Here is a 15,765-nt window from a genome sequence, read left to right as displayed (position 1 = left end):
ACACACACACACACACACACACCACACACACACCCACACACCACACATACCACACACACACACACACCACACATACCACACATACACACCCACACCCACACACCACACACACACACACACACACACACAAGCTTTAACCTTATTGTTTATATTTTCAAGAGAATGAAACAGTTTCCATCACCAAGGATTTTGGCAACTCATCTCCATTATGACAAATTACCTGGATCCATCTTCCAGAACAAAGCCAAGGTGAGTCTCCCTCTACTGGTATTTCAATGTGAAGTTCTTCATGTATAGATATTGGCTTTCTGAGGTATAAGATGAGTTTGCTACTCATCACAGAATTTTAATGAATAAAGTGTGCAGTTTGGTGTTTCTTTTGTTGTTTTTTCTTCAGATATATTGGCTATAGTTGCACTCAAATGAAACGTATTTTCAGCCAGGATGTAAAAATATGCATAAAGTAGCCCGCCAGGCTCCACTGTCCATGGGATTTTCCAGGCAGGAATATTGGAGTGGGTTGCTATTTCCTTCTCCAGGGGATCTTCCCAACCCAGGGATCAAACCCGGGTCTTCTGTATTGCAGACGGATCCTTTACCGACCGAGCCACTGGGGAAGCCCCTAACTCCCATTAGGTATTTGAATCCCACCAAGTGGCTGTCTGGACTACTCACATCTCCCATTACAAGGGACTCCTCTGTCCCCTCTGCCAGGTGTGGATGGCTCTGTAAAATAGTGTTTCTTTATACTGAGAATCTCCCAAATTGGAAATACCGCTTTAATCCATAATTTTCCCAGTTTAATGCAGTTCAGTAGAATCACAAACCTCAGTGATTATTTTTTCCCCCTTAATTAGTCCATAAGACACAGAGCTAAAGTAATGTATTTGGATTTGGAGCAAGCAGCCTTTTGAACAAAGCTTTACTTTCACAAGAAAGCAGGGCAAAAGACGAACGACAGTTAAGGTAAGAAGTTGATACTGAGATTTTATCCATACACTCCAGCCTGCTGGCCTTCACCATGCTAACTTATGTCTTTGCAAAATTTTAAATTGCTATGAGCCAGAGAGATTCCTGAGTGGTAATCAGAGCCCCAAATATAAGACCCTCAAGTGACAAGAATCTGCTGAATTTGGATTAGGGGCAGAGTTTTAGGTCTCAACAAAGACATAGACTAGCACATTCATCTCTATTCAGTTGTACCCTACTACCGTCAGTTCACATCTTTAGATTGAGGAGGTGTTCTGGAATCCAGACTCCCTCTCACTTTCATGCCATCTACAAATTTGATAAATAGAGCTTCTATATCTTAACCTGAAATCCTCATTAAAATGTTGATGATGGTCTAGTCAGGACAGTTTTATTACAAATCTCTGGGCAGTTTTACGTTTTCAGCCTCCTTTGGAGAAGGCAACGGCACCCCGCTCCAGTACTCTTGTCTGGAAAATCCCATGGATGGAGGAGCCTGGTAGGCTGCAGTCCATGGGGTCGCTAAGAGTCGGACACGACTGAGCGACTTCACTCTCACTTTTCACTTTCAGGCATTGGAGAAGGAAATGGCAACCCACTCCAGTGTTCTTGCCTGGAGAATCCAGGGACGGGGGAGCCTGGTAGGCTGCCGTCTATGGGGTCGCACAGAGGCGGACACGACTGAAGCAACTTAGCAGCAGCAGCAGTTGCATCAGTTTTATGTGCTTAAATATTTCTGCTGCCGACACGGCTTCTTGCATTTGCAGAGGAAGTCATAAGCAACAAATCTGCTAATTTAAGAACTATGTCCAAGAAAAAACTGCCATTAGAAATGACTTTTTCTTAGAGAACCCGTGTTGCCCCCTGGTGGTTATTACTTGCTCTTTTATGTGGTCACAAGTCATCTATCTATTTAGTCAATTCCCAAAACATCTCCAAAATGGAGGTCATTTTGTACTTTGCAGGAGGCACACTTTCCTCTTTCCGAAAGGGAAATGCTACCTGCCTGTTTCTGGTCCTCCGAACCTCTTGAATGCTGTCTGCAGTTCCGCCATGGTCACTGACAGTGCTCAGTTATATAATGTATTCCACAACATTCTCAGTTCTTTAAAGGGAAATCTGGCCAGAGGGCCTAAACCCACTTGGAGTGGCCAAGTGGTCTGCAATTTAGTGGTTTTTCTTGGGTTCCAGTTTGCTCTTTACAACATTTATTTCACACTTTTCATTCAGAAAAATGAATTTGTCCCTCATCAGAGAAGGCCGACATAACACTGAAATTCAGAGGTTCTGTTTCCTCCACATCACCCATCACACCTCCAACCTGCCCTTCTTTGATCTTCTCCCATGAAACTCTAAACATTATTTTTGTTGTCCTTAACATTATTTTGTTATTCTTACTTTTGGGGTGGTCTGACTTTTCAGACCATGCTCTTGTGAGCCTGCTCTTCATTCCTTTTCACATGGTCTACATATGACATTTTACTGTCTCAGTTTGTTAGCAAAAATTCAATGTTACAATATCAATCTTCTTTTTCTTCTTTCTTTCCCCCTTTTCCCCCAGGCTCCCTTATCTGCCAGCTCCTGTTCCTCAGTTTCTTTCTTTCTTTCTACCTCAACAAAATCAGGTAGTATACAATAGGACACAATGCTCATACTTTCAGTTTTCCAAAGTTCAACGCCTAAACCTAGATAACTTTATTTTCTCTCTCCAGATATTGGTGCTATTTCGAAACCCTAAAGACACAGCAGTATCTTTTTTCCATTTCCACAATGATGTTCCTGATATTCCAAGCTATGGGTCTTGGGATGACTTCTTCAGGCAGTTCATGAAAGGACAAGGTATGGCTGTTGGTAAAAGAATCCTTCTTACTTCAACAGATGATCACAGAAATACAAAAATTCAAATGTGTTTTAGGATAAAGAAAGAAACAAGGACCTACTGTATAGAACAGGGAACTACATTCAATATATTGCAACAACCTACAACAAAAAAGAATATGAAAAAGACTACATATTTGTGAATATATATACAACTGAATTACTACACTGCATACCAGAAACTAACACAACATTGTAAATCAACTATACTTCAATTTAAAAAATTAATAACTTTAAAAAAGAAAGAAAAAATAAATTAAGGCAGATCTAGGAACCACAATGTTACTTTTAAATAAAGCTTTCTGGGCATCAAACAATACATTACTGTTTTTAAAAATAATTTGGACAATTCAATATGTTGAGGATGAATGTTAAATAGCCATAGAACAGACATGGGACAAAAAGGCCTGTAATAGACATGTACAAAAAGCATTTCAAATTCACTTCCCACAAGTCTCTGTATAGCACAATGATAAAAGCCAAAAAAGAAGAAAACCATAACAATGAGCTGCCACACCTACAATACTTGTTTGCCAGAAACCAAGTAAGGTTTTGTTAGATCATGTTGAAGGTTTTACCTCTGGTTACTGATAACCATAATTTCATAAGTGCCTACAAATGCTCCGGCTACCAAGCTAGGTATTATATACACATATCTCATTTAAGACCATACCAACTATGAATAAGGCAGTACTAACTATAAAAAATTTAAATCACTTGCCAACAGTCTCAGTTACTTGTATGTGGCAGCAACTCTACTTCCGTGGGTATAGTGGCCAGAGGTGAATAAATGTCTCTTTTTAGTAGTGAGTGGCTCTGTTGAGTACAAGGAAGAATTAATGCCAGATGACCTTAGAGTTGCTACCGAGTCCCTCTAAAAGGACCACGTTTAAAGGGGATCAGCACAGCAATGCAACACTATCCCGTATGAATAGACACTGGGTACAGTACTGAGTCCTTAGCAAAGATTAAGTCTTGGGATTGGGGTGCAGGAGAGAAAAAGAAAGTGTACAGAAGGTGCTTATGAAGCACTGATAGGAAAGATTTGGCTTGTTTAGTAACTACTCACTTAGACCAGATGGAGGCAGTTAAGCAAATCTAAAACGTTATACTCCATTGATACAACACAAGAGAACATTCAGTGGTAGAGAAACTCATCATGATTGGGACAATCTGGTTTAGGGAATCTTTGTTGCTGATCCTTTTAGTCGAATCGTTTGATTAACAATGATAAGTGGCACTGATATTAATAACTTGGATGGATTTTCTGCCTTGTAAACTTGTTAAGGTCAACTTACAGAGAGAGGCAGCTGAATGTACTGAAAACATACAGGATGTAGAATGAGAAGGCCTGGCTTGGGCTTCATCACTTATTATTATGTGTTAGTAATTAACACTAGATAGAGTAAACTAGCTACCATTTATTGAGCACTTACCACATGCCAGGCATGCTGGCATGCTGCTCCTAACACACAGTATTTTAATTTTCATAATAACCAAATGAGGATAATACTATTACTATCACCATGTTACAAAGAAGAAAATAGAGGCAGAGAAAGACTCTAAACTTTGATTTCCTTAGTTGTAAAGAGAAAATAAGAATACCTGACCTATGAGAGTTAACACGGTATTGTATTTTGTTTGGTTGCAATAGCTCTGGGGTCAAACTAACATTAAAAGATGTCAATAACACATAACTTATCGTGCAGCCTTAAAATGGTTACTTAGCTCCTCTGGGTTTCTAATTCTCCATCAATAACATGGGTATAAAATTGTACCTATCATACTGGATTGCTTTAAAAAGCGAAAGATGAAATGTATGCGTGTCAATAAAACATTTAGAAAAGCAGAAATCCCCACCACAGTGGCATAAACAGATCAGGTTTTATTTTCTTCACTTAACTAAGAAATCTGGAGATAGCAACTGACCCAGGAGACCAGTAATGGTGGGTCAGCAGCTCTGAGGTTCCCTGGGCCCCTCTGTCATGCTTTTTGCAACATTTTCTCAAGTTGTCCACTGTCCCTCTGAGCATCACCTTCAGATCACGAAGAAGGGTCACTGTGACAGGAATAATTGTTCTAGAAACCTTCCAGCAGACTCCTGATTGCTGGCTAGGACTACTTCATGTGACGAGAGTCCAAAGGGAGGCAGAAAGTAAGAAACAGAACTCTCTGACTAGCTTAGACCCAACTAATCAGGGTTTGGTTTGCAACAAGGGAGTGTACTATATTTGGGGCAGGAAATTTACAGTATTTTGTACAACAAAACATATAGAAACTGCCTGGCTCAAATCATGATAATAATTATGACAATATTATTATTACTAATAATGTTAATATTGGCTAATATTTGAGTGGGTATTATTAATCAGGCACTGTTTTAAGCATCTGACACGTGTTAATTCACTTAAAATTCACAACAACCCCATTTTACAGATGAGGAAACTAAGGTACAAGGAGGTTTAGGGAGTTTCTCAAAGGCACACAGCTGTCTAGATCTGCACTGTTCAATACGGTGGCCCCTAGCCACATGTGGAAGTTGAGCATTTGAAATGTGACCAGTCCAAGTGAAGAGCTAAATTTTAAATTTTATTTTAATTTAAATTTATATTTTAAGACAGTCAATTCAGTTGCTGGAAACTTTTAAGTAAGTTTGGTATGAGTGTGTGAATCTGTTTTTTCAACTGTAAGTTTCATGAAGTCTAAATACACATCAAGTATTTTTGGCAAAAAACTTAATCAAATTGATGTTCTTTATAAGTGTAAAACACCCACAAGCTTTTGTAGACTTAGAATTAAAAAAAAAAAGAATAACGGCAATGTTTCACTAATAATTATTTAAGCGGATTACATGCTGAAATGATAACAGTTTGGGATCTGTGGGTTAAATAAATTAAACTATTCAAATTAATTTCACCTGCTTCTTTTTCCTTTTTTTAACATGGCTACTAGAAAACTTAAAGTTACAGATGTGGTTTGCATGACATTTCTATTGGACAATGCTAGTCTAGATAACATGTCTCATCATTTCTTTCTGACATTATATCTGTTGGTTTTCATGTATCATTCACTATTTTGAATTACTTCATTCACCTAAATGTTCATGAAAATTTGTACATTTTTGTACATTTTTACAACTTGCTTAGTTGTGCTACTATTCCTGAAAATAAGAAAATGAGAAAATCTGACATTAGGACTGATTTATGTCAGTTCTTTTGGAGCAGGGATTTGTAATCTTATAGTCTTGTTTGATCATACACACATACATGTAGTTTATATTTTAGGGCACACATTAACCATTTTATCCTCATTCTATCATTCTATCATTTTAACCTCAATTATTTAAAAGTTCTTAAGAAGTCATTTTTTCCCTGTATTTTTAGTTTCCTGGGGAAGCTATTTTGATTTTGCAATTAATTGGAACAAACATCTTGATGATGAAAATGTTATGTTCATATTATATGAAGACCTGAGAGAGGTGAGATTATGATTATTGGTATTCTATAGCAAGATTTACTATAAATGACAACATAGAACATTTATTTATAATGACTGATTGCATGAACAAATATTATACTCAATTTTAAAAAATATTCCATATATGTGGTACAGTGCTAGGGGAAAAAAATAAACAATGCATATGTGTTTAGATTGTTTATTTAATAGAAATAAAATAATTCTTAGGAACTTACTACTAACAGTGACTGCTTTTTTTCCCCTCTGTGATAGATAGTCCAAATTAGGAATGGCAGAAATGATAGGTCTCTATTGAGGTTTAACTGAATATGCTTTTAGCTTTGAATTAACTTTTCCATATAATGTTATTTTTATTATTTTTTTCATATAATGTTATTTTTAAAAACTGCTTCTTCACAAATATTTAGTGAGTTCAGCATTGTTTTAGGCCTTTGTAATTTATCAGTGAACAGACTAAAGTTCACTACGTGGGAGAAGCTTACATTCTAGCTGGAGAAAGTGAGGAGACAGAATGATAAACAATAAATACAATAAAAATTTTAAATGTATATAATATGTGAGAATGAAGAACAGCACAGCTGATTAAGGAAAACTAGAAATCCTCAAGGGTGGGGGTGTTGGGATACTGGACAAATCTCAGCATGAAATAGGATGGACAGTGGAAACCTCATGGAAGGCATGTGACATGAACCAAGATCGGAGGCAGATGAGGGAGTGAGCCAAGTAGGTAACCAGAGTAAGAGCTTTCCAGGCAGAGCAGACTGGAGCAAAGGCCCTGAGGTAGGAGCGCTCCTGGAAGGATTATGGGAAGGAGCAGATGTGGTTGGCTGTAGGGATGGACCGGAAGGGACTAAACGATGAGGACAGGCGTAAGGGGGTGGACTGGAGTGGGAGATGGAGTGGCAGGTGGCTGAGGCACTCTGCTTTCACTCCAAGTGAGATGGGAAGTCACTGTAGGATTTCGAGCAGAAGAGTGGCAGGAACCGACGTGTTTTTAACAGGGTCATTCTGTCTGGTGTGTGAGACTATTTTAAAGAGAAGGAAAGAGAACCCAGGGAAACCCATGAGGAGGTTATTGCTCTAGTCTAGGCAATGCAAGGAAGAGCGGTGGCTCAGACCTGGAGGGGCCATGGAGGGGAAGAGAAGTGGATGAATTCTGAACTTATGTTGAAGGAAAAGCCAATAGGATTTGCTGCTGGACTAGATGAGGGAAAGAGTAGTGAGAGCAAAACAGAAGTCAAATGAGACCCCAGTATTATTGGTTCAACCAACTGGGAGGATTGAGCTGTCACCATGGGAGTAGGAGACGGCAGCAGGTGAAGCAGGATTGTGGGGAAGACCAGGGATCTGGTTTTAAACCTCAGAAGGCTAAGATGTTTATCAGTCATCCAAATGGAGAGGCCAAGTAGGCAGTGGGTACTGAAGTCTCAAATGCAGAAAGAGTTCTGAGCTACAGATGTAAATCTGGCCCACAAATGACATTTAAAGTCATGAGATTACGTATCTAATATGTAAGCATATGGACAGAGAAGTTGACCAAGAACTGAGGCTTGCAGCCCTCCAACATGAAAAGTTTGAATAAAAAGGGAGGAATCAGCAAAGGCGACTAAGGAGTAGCTAATGACATAGGAGGGAAACCAGAGTCCTGGAGCTCCAGGGAAGAAAGCATGTTAAAGGAGAAGAGACTCAAATGCTCTCTAACTGAATTGGGTCTTTAACACTAGTTTCTCCTGACATTCTTATTTAAAAAAAAAAAAAAGTGTAATTGAATTCATCCCTTCTGTTTATGGTATATATATATATATATATAAAACATCAAAGAACATACTAATATAGTCTTTTCCCCTTCTCATCTAGAATGTTCCTAAAAAACTGGTGATTCATGGATGTTAGTGTTGTCCCACACGTTAATCATTCTTTCTTGCAGTTGGTAGGAGGTTGCCTGTGCAATTTGATTTGGGGACTGCTGTAGTATATAGCCTGCTTCTTTGGGAAATTCAGATTGCATGCTAGCATATTAAAGATTGACAGATTCTACAAACAAACAAAACCTTACCTTTACTAATCCAAAGCTTCCACATTTATTTGACTGCGACCCTTAACCCTCCTTCCCCCGATGAAACATTTATCAGCACCTTGAAATATATTAATGTTTTGTAGAATACAGTTTAAGAAACTGTTCTGGAAGATTTCTAAATCTCCACTGGTCAATGATACTGTTGAGAAGGTTGATGATACTTACAAAGGTATTAAATGATATATTCCAAGACTCATTCTAGCTTTTATGATTCTAAAAGTAAGCCTTTCTTGATAGAATTAAATATTAGCTACAAACAGGATTTAAAAGAAAAGAGAATTTGAATGAGCACATACAAATATATTAATTTCCTCAGCTGGTTTATACTGGTGCTTTTTAACAAAATGAATGTCATCTTAGATAAAATTCTACCCTACTAATGAATGCTTACTGTCACTATCTATACCCTGAATAGTTCAATAAGTCGTAAATTGAAACTACAAAGTAAAATCAGTACGGAGTATCTTGAAGGGAAATTTTAAATATTTATACTGAAGTATCAAAGTAAGTTTGAAGAGATAGAAAGGGACAGCTGAGTTAGAGAATTAGGCTTAAAATGCATTCTAAGAAGCCTGTCTTTGCTTGGGGCACAATTCCCATAGAAAGAAGTTTATCCTCTAAAATTTTGTTTTCAGAATCTGGCCACTGGGATAAAACGAATTGCTGAGTTCTTTGGATTCTCTCCATCTGGGGAGCAGATTCAAACTATTTCGGCACAAAGTACCTTCCACGCCATGCGAGCAAAGTCCCAGGAAACACACGGTGCCGTGGGCCCCTTCCTGTTCCGCAAAGGTAAAGCTGCCTTGATTTCTGAGCCATCCATCAGTCTGCACATAACAGGCAATTCAAACAACTTCATGCTGAAGAAGGCAGGATTTTCTTTGTCTCTTCCTCAACAAGAAGTCTGACATAGATCAGAGCTGGAACTGGTAACTCCACGCTATCTTTTAGAGTACTAAGCTCCTCCCACCTTTCTCTTGCCACCTGCTGATAAAAGGAGAGCAGCTAGAGCTCCTGAATTACAATAAAGTTAAAGGGTTATTTTATTAAAATAAAGATGGAGTGGCAAGAGAATCACATGCATTTGCTGAGCGAGCGCCCTCTACAGAACTCTGCGGGAAATTCTGTGGGAAGTTCTCATCCAGTGGCTTACATCTCATTGGTCACTTCTCACGGTGCTGTTGGCTGGAAAATGTAATTTTTTAAAAAGGTGGGTGTGTTATTACTCAATTAAAATCAAAGTTTTATTAATAAAGAAGAATGAGAAAATGAGTCTTGGATAGGCAACCAGTTGTCTCTGGCACTGATGATTTTACTAAATTTCATTAAAGTATTCTACTTTCTCATGCAAATTTATGATAATATAGCCCAAGGATTGTCAGTTTCCTTTTTTATTGCATATATAATTAAAGTATAATGTGACTTAGAGGCAGCTATATAACAACTCTCACTTATTAGGCATGAATCATGTGTTAGGCCCTTTGCTGGGCTTAAATTTCATAGCAAAAACATATTAAATTCTTAATTTTATAATATGGGCACCAAGACTCAGAGATATTACCTGATCCTTTGTCACAAAGCTAATTGGGCTTCCTCGGTGCACTAGTGGTGAAGAACCCAACTGCCAATGCAGGAGACTGAGAGATTCAGATTCAATCCCTGCATCAGGAAGATCCCCTGGAAGAGGGCATGGCAACCCACTCCAGTATTCTTGCCTGGAGAATCCCATGGACAGAGGAGCCTGGTGGGCTACAGTCAATAGGGTTGCATAGAATCAGATACGATTGAAGCAACTTACCATGCACGCACAAAGCTAATTAATGAAACAGGACACAAATGTAGGTCTACTTGATTCTACTATACTTTGTGAAACGAAGACTCATTTTAAAAAATCCACTGTGAATACAACATTGTATATAAATCTGGCTTTGGTTTGCTTTCTAACTTTAACTCTGATTTTTATGCCTTATTTTATTAGCTTTAAGAAGAGGAGAAAAATAAAACCTTTCTATATATTGTTAATCAAATACTCTTCAGAATAGAAAAAAATTCTAAAAGTAGTGATTTTAAAATATTACACTATTCCATGTAGAAAATTTAGAAAGTACAGAAAGATATGAAAAAGTACTAAAAATTATCCACATTCTTCCCACCAGAGGCAGGTTTGACTTTTTGACACATTGCTTCCAGCCTTATTCTGTGATGTTTCATATAGTTGATGACATTTGTAAAGAGTTTTGTTTTTTTATTCCCTTCATATATGTAAGCATTTCCTCACATCATTAAAACTGCTTTATAAATATACATTTCATTGGCTATGCAACAAGGAGCTTAACAACTTCAACCCAAATCATCAAAAGAATCTAAGGAAAAGAGTAACTTCTTTACTTTTAAAATCAATAAGAAAAATATATCTCAATCTCAGGCAAAATAATAATTTTTTGCAAAATTTTCAGCACTTGGAGACTTAACCAAAAGCTGCTATAAAAAAATATTAATTTATCTTCTCAGTGGGTATTTAAAGTATTAAAAGACTTTAGAGAGAAAAAAATGATTCTAAAAAAGTGGTATTTTGGTCCCAGGTGTTAAAAGAAGGGTGGGGATGGGAGGTCACTGAGGTCAAGGGCCCCCTTAGTGACACTGAAAAAGTACATCACCTACCACAGCACACCACACCAATGGGGACGCCCGAGTGGATCTTGCCAACTTTACAAGAAAAATTACACTAGTTTTTTAAGACTGTGTATTTTTTTTCATGTGTCCATTTCACATTTCAAAGTGAAACTCTGCATGGAGAAATGGTAAAATCAAGGTGAAATATTCTAAGAGGTGTCTAAGTCTACTGATTTTTTTGTGTGTGTTGTAGGTGAAGTTGGTGATTGGAAAAACCTGTTCAGTGAAACTCAGAACCAAGAAATGGACAAAAAATTCAAAGAGTCCTTAGCTGGCACTGCCCTGGGAACAAAGTTGAAGTATAACTCATATTGCCAGCCTTGATTCTGGTCAATTCAGCTTATTTTTCTTAATAATAACTGAATTTAAATATCAATAATTACATAATAATCTAATCAATAATGATAATTAAAAACATTTTAGACATAAACAATGTTTAATAATGAAAACAAATGAAAATTTTGAGCACAAACATAAGTTTGTTCACTTTTTACAGAAAGATAAGTTTAGCCATCCAAAAGAGATGCTGTATTTAGTGATGTATCCTGGAGTTTTAACTTCTTTCATGCTCTGGGTTCACACAAGACCATAGGCCAATACTATCAGAGATATACCTAAATCTGTTTGTGCATAGATGAGACAGGCCTTTCTGTCTGATCACAGGAAGGCCTGTGATCATGATCACAATGTTTTGTCCTCTCACAAAAATCCCTTTCTTCCTCACTATGGATCAGAGCCCTTGTGAGCTGATCCTTTCTGAACGTACTGCTGTGGGAAATGTAATTCCAATTCTCCCCGAAGTAAAATGAATAAATCCTATTCTAATTTGATTCAAGAAAAACACGCTGCTCATGTACTCTGTGTGTGTCATTTCAGAAAGCTCTATGGAGGCCCACTCTCAAGGGACTTCATATTTCTACTTAATACAAGCTTTACTTTAAAGCTAAAGATTAGAGGTTGTGTTATTCTGGCATGATGCTTTCCTACCAGAGCCTCAAGTAAGCATGTGGAATCTACAAGAGGAAGCAGAAAGTGTTCTGGAAAAAAAAAAAAAACCTTTCAACAATCTCCTTAATATTTACACTACAGCTAGTTTCACTGTAAAGCTAAGTTCTACACAGTTAAGAATAGAATGAGTCATAAAAAGTTAAATAAAATTGCTCTGAGAAAGATTACAGGACTACTATTTCTAGCAGTATGGTAGATTAAGTAAACTGAAGACTCTTCCTTCAAAACACCAAGAAAGGCTACATAAAAATTCCTTCAGGGGCACTGGTCAGCTTCCAATAAAGTGAGTGGACTTAACAGAGACCAAAACTAAAGAGAGAACTGAGAACTAGAGTGAATAAGAATCAGAGATGACCTTGAGATGTCAATGAGGAATCTGCAGGAACAGAGACTTGGGTTTTAATGCCCAAGCCCATATGATTGGAGCAGGAATAGACAAATAAACCAAACAAAATAAGACAAACAGAATAAAATACAGTGGCCAAACTGACCCATGAATGTAAAGAAAGTTCAAATATGATAGAGGTGGCATTGCATATCATAGGAACAGACTAAACTCTTCAACATTTGATGCTAAGACAATTGCTTATGATAGAGAAGAAATAAAATCAGACCTTTACTGCACATCACTCAAAAAAATTAATTCCATACAAATTAAAAGGCTGTATGTCAAAAGATGATTTAAAGACTACGTTTTTAGAAGCAAATACAAGTTAATATTTTTATGACCACAGAGTAGGATTTATTAAGCAAGAAACAAAAAAACACAAAAAGGAAACAATTTATATTTTGGGCAAGGTTAAGATTTAAAACGTAAAACAGCATCATTAAGAAAGTAAAACCAAATGAAACAGCGTGTCAGAATTAAGATTCCACACTGTTGTGGAGCCACCCTCCCTTGCCCTCGCAAAAGAGAACAAAGTTCAGGTCACTTACTGCCAGGTTATTGCTACTGCTGACACCAGAGAGGGCCTCTACCCTTTGAGAGCTGACAGGGGAACATGAGTCCAGCTTCTGCCAACTCCCCTGAGCTTGCCTGTCAACTGGTCTGTCACAGGAAAATGGGACTTCCTTCTATATTCCAAGTCTTGCACCACTGTTTATCCATCACTGGCAAGACTTGAATTATATTGAGAATTTTAACTCCATAGTAATCTGGAAAATGTGGTTTTAACCTTCCATACATTATAATCCAGGAGATGCGGAGACATGGGAGGGAGCTGGAATGGAAGCTAAGTCAAACTTAATAACATATAGTACAGTCCACTCTTTCGACCAATAATCTTTCAAGCAAACAACAAATCTATGTTCCCACTTAATGCAGTTGTTCCCTTCTTCAAATGGAAACGTGCTTATCCTACCTCCTAAATCTGTATGCCCACTGTGATATTTCGTCCTCATTTTAGTCACAACCCTACTTTAAGACACTGTCCTAAAGACTATCTTATAAAATTAACCACCATCAGCAAATGTCAAGTAAAAAGGGAAGGGAGAACAATTAAAAGAGGTTCATCCACTGCTGGGCATACACACCGAGGAAATCAGAATTGAAAGAGACACATGTACCCCAAAATTCATCGCAGCACTGTTTACAATAGCTAGGACATGGAAGCAACCTAGATGTCCATCAGCAGATGAATGGATAAGAAAGCTGTGGTACATATACACAATGGAGTATTACTCAGCCATTAAAAAGAATACATTTGAATCAGTTCTAATCAGGTGTGTGGAACTGGAGCGTATTATACAGAGTGAAGTAAGTCAGAAAAAAAACCAATACAGTATATTAATGCATATATTTGGAATTTAGAAAGATGGTAGTGATGACCCTATATGCAAGACAGCAAAAGAGACACAGATGTAAACAACAGGCTTTTGGACTCTGTGGGAGAAGGCAAGGGTGGGACGATTTGAGAGATAGCATTGAAACATGTATATTAGCATATGTGAAATGGTTTGCCAGTCCAGGTACGATGTATGAGACAGGGCGCTCAGGGCTGGTGCACTGGGGCGACCCTGAGGGATGGGATATGGGGAGGGAGGTGGGAGGGGGGGTTCAGGAGGGGGGACACTTGTATACCCATGGCTGATTCATGTCAATGTATGGCAAAAACCACTATAATATTGTAAAGTAATTAGCCTTCAATTAAAATAAATAAATTAATTTACAAAAAAAAGAAGTTCATTTGTACATAACAAAGACAAAGCTATGGAAAAACATGCATAGCTTCTATGGTTCTTTATTTTGCATCTGGTCATGAGACCATAGCTGGTGTTTATAACTCCTTGTTCATTCATCCCTTTGCCATCAGACGTCTCCCTGGTTAGTAGGGTGATGCAGACCTTCAGTCTTGAAGGATCCGAGTCCTTAACATTCCCACCTGTGTTAGACACCTCTAAATTTCCACTAATGAAAATATCACTTACCACTGAAAGTGGAACTACTGAAAGGAACTCCAGAGAAACCTCTGGGTTGAAGACGTACTTATCTCTGGCTGCATCACTATTTCCCCTTGCTAATTCATATCAATCAGTCCAACCAGATCAGTAACCCCCTTATTATTATTATTGTTATTTTGGCCATGACACCCGGTGTGTGAGATTGTAGTTCCCCAACCAGGAATGGAACCCGTGCCCCCTGCATTGAAAGCTTGAAGTCTTAACCAGTGGACCAACCACCAGGGAAGTCCCTCCCCTTTATTTTCTTGATAACTTAATGGCAAGATGCCCTGCAGTCTCCACGTGCAGTTTCAAATTCCTCTTCAAGGAACCACGTGGTGAAAACAGAGCCCAAAATCATAAAAACAGGAAGCACTTATTTTGCAAGAATTTGATTAGGTTTAATCATGGAAGACAACCCTTTTACATCTACTGATTCCTGGGCTCATGTATTCTGGCCATGGAAGAAAGAGCAACTAGGGTCAGAACACATACTATACCTGAAGGACAGTACACCCAGCTTGCCAAGTGCTGTCTCCTACCTGGGGCTGTAACTGAGTCTTTAATACTTGATCCCTCTATCCTATCAGGCCAGCTGCTTTCAGGTGATAAGTTCAAGATAAAACCATTGAATCCCATGGTAGTCAGTGTACTGCCTCACTTCTTTCTTTGCAAAATGGGTTCCTTACTAAGGGATATCATTATGGCGAACAAGGTATTTGGAAAGGCTACCAATGATGGCGCTGGCAGAAGCACTACAGGAAGAAAAGGCAAGTCCATACCTGGAATACATGCTTTCTCCACAGAAGGCAGATCCCTGCCCACTCCATGATGGAAGGGCTCCATGTAACAACCTGCCACCAAGTGGCGGGCTGGTCTCCATAGGTGTTCAGGGTACTTGTGCTGGGGTCTCAATGTTGGGCTCCGCTGTCGGAGTGTTGGGCCTTCAGCAGTTAGATCCACCTTGACAAGATGGCACGCGTATCTCATCCATTCCTACTGCCAAGGCTATTTGTTTGTGTTAAACCAGCACTGGGGTAGCTGGGGAAATGCCAACTGACATCTACAGAAGTTTTCTTGCACAGAGCTTCTCAAATCTCCTTAGAAGGGGGTATCTCTCATGAAGATTCACAAGAAAACCCAATACACTCAGACTGTGTCCTTTCCAAGTGGTCACTCATCCTTTTCCCCCAGACCACCTTATCATCAACATTCTGACCTTGTTCCTTCCAAATCTCCGAATA

The 15,765-nt window shown here is 38.4% G+C and overlaps 1 protein-coding gene across 1 annotated transcript in view; it reads left to right on the top strand.

Moving 5' to 3' along the window:
• SULT6B1 (sulfotransferase family 6B member 1) overlaps positions 1-11,449 on the top strand; it is a 16,535-nt gene extending 5,086 nt beyond the window's left edge. The window contains exons 3-7 of the mRNA XM_040224650.1: positions 160-249; positions 2,682-2,808; positions 6,231-6,325; positions 9,037-9,193; positions 11,268-11,449. Of these exons, the coding sequence (XP_040080584.1) occupies positions 160-249; positions 2,682-2,808; positions 6,231-6,325; positions 9,037-9,193; positions 11,268-11,398 (600 nt within the window). The 3' untranslated portion in view covers positions 11,399-11,449. The remainder of the gene's footprint in view (positions 1-159; positions 250-2,681; positions 2,809-6,230; positions 6,326-9,036; positions 9,194-11,267) is intronic.
• The last annotated feature ends 4,316 nt before the right edge of the window (positions 11,450-15,765 follow it).

The sequence above is a fragment of the Oryx dammah genome, unplaced genomic scaffold (assembly GCF_014754425.2).
Source record: "Oryx dammah isolate SB20612 unplaced genomic scaffold, SCBI_Odam_1.1 HiC_scaffold_25, whole genome shotgun sequence".
Taxonomy (NCBI): domain Eukaryota; kingdom Metazoa; phylum Chordata; class Mammalia; order Artiodactyla; family Bovidae; genus Oryx; species Oryx dammah.
Note: the sequence above shows the minus strand (reverse complement) of the source record. Positions and strands in the feature narration are given on the sequence as shown.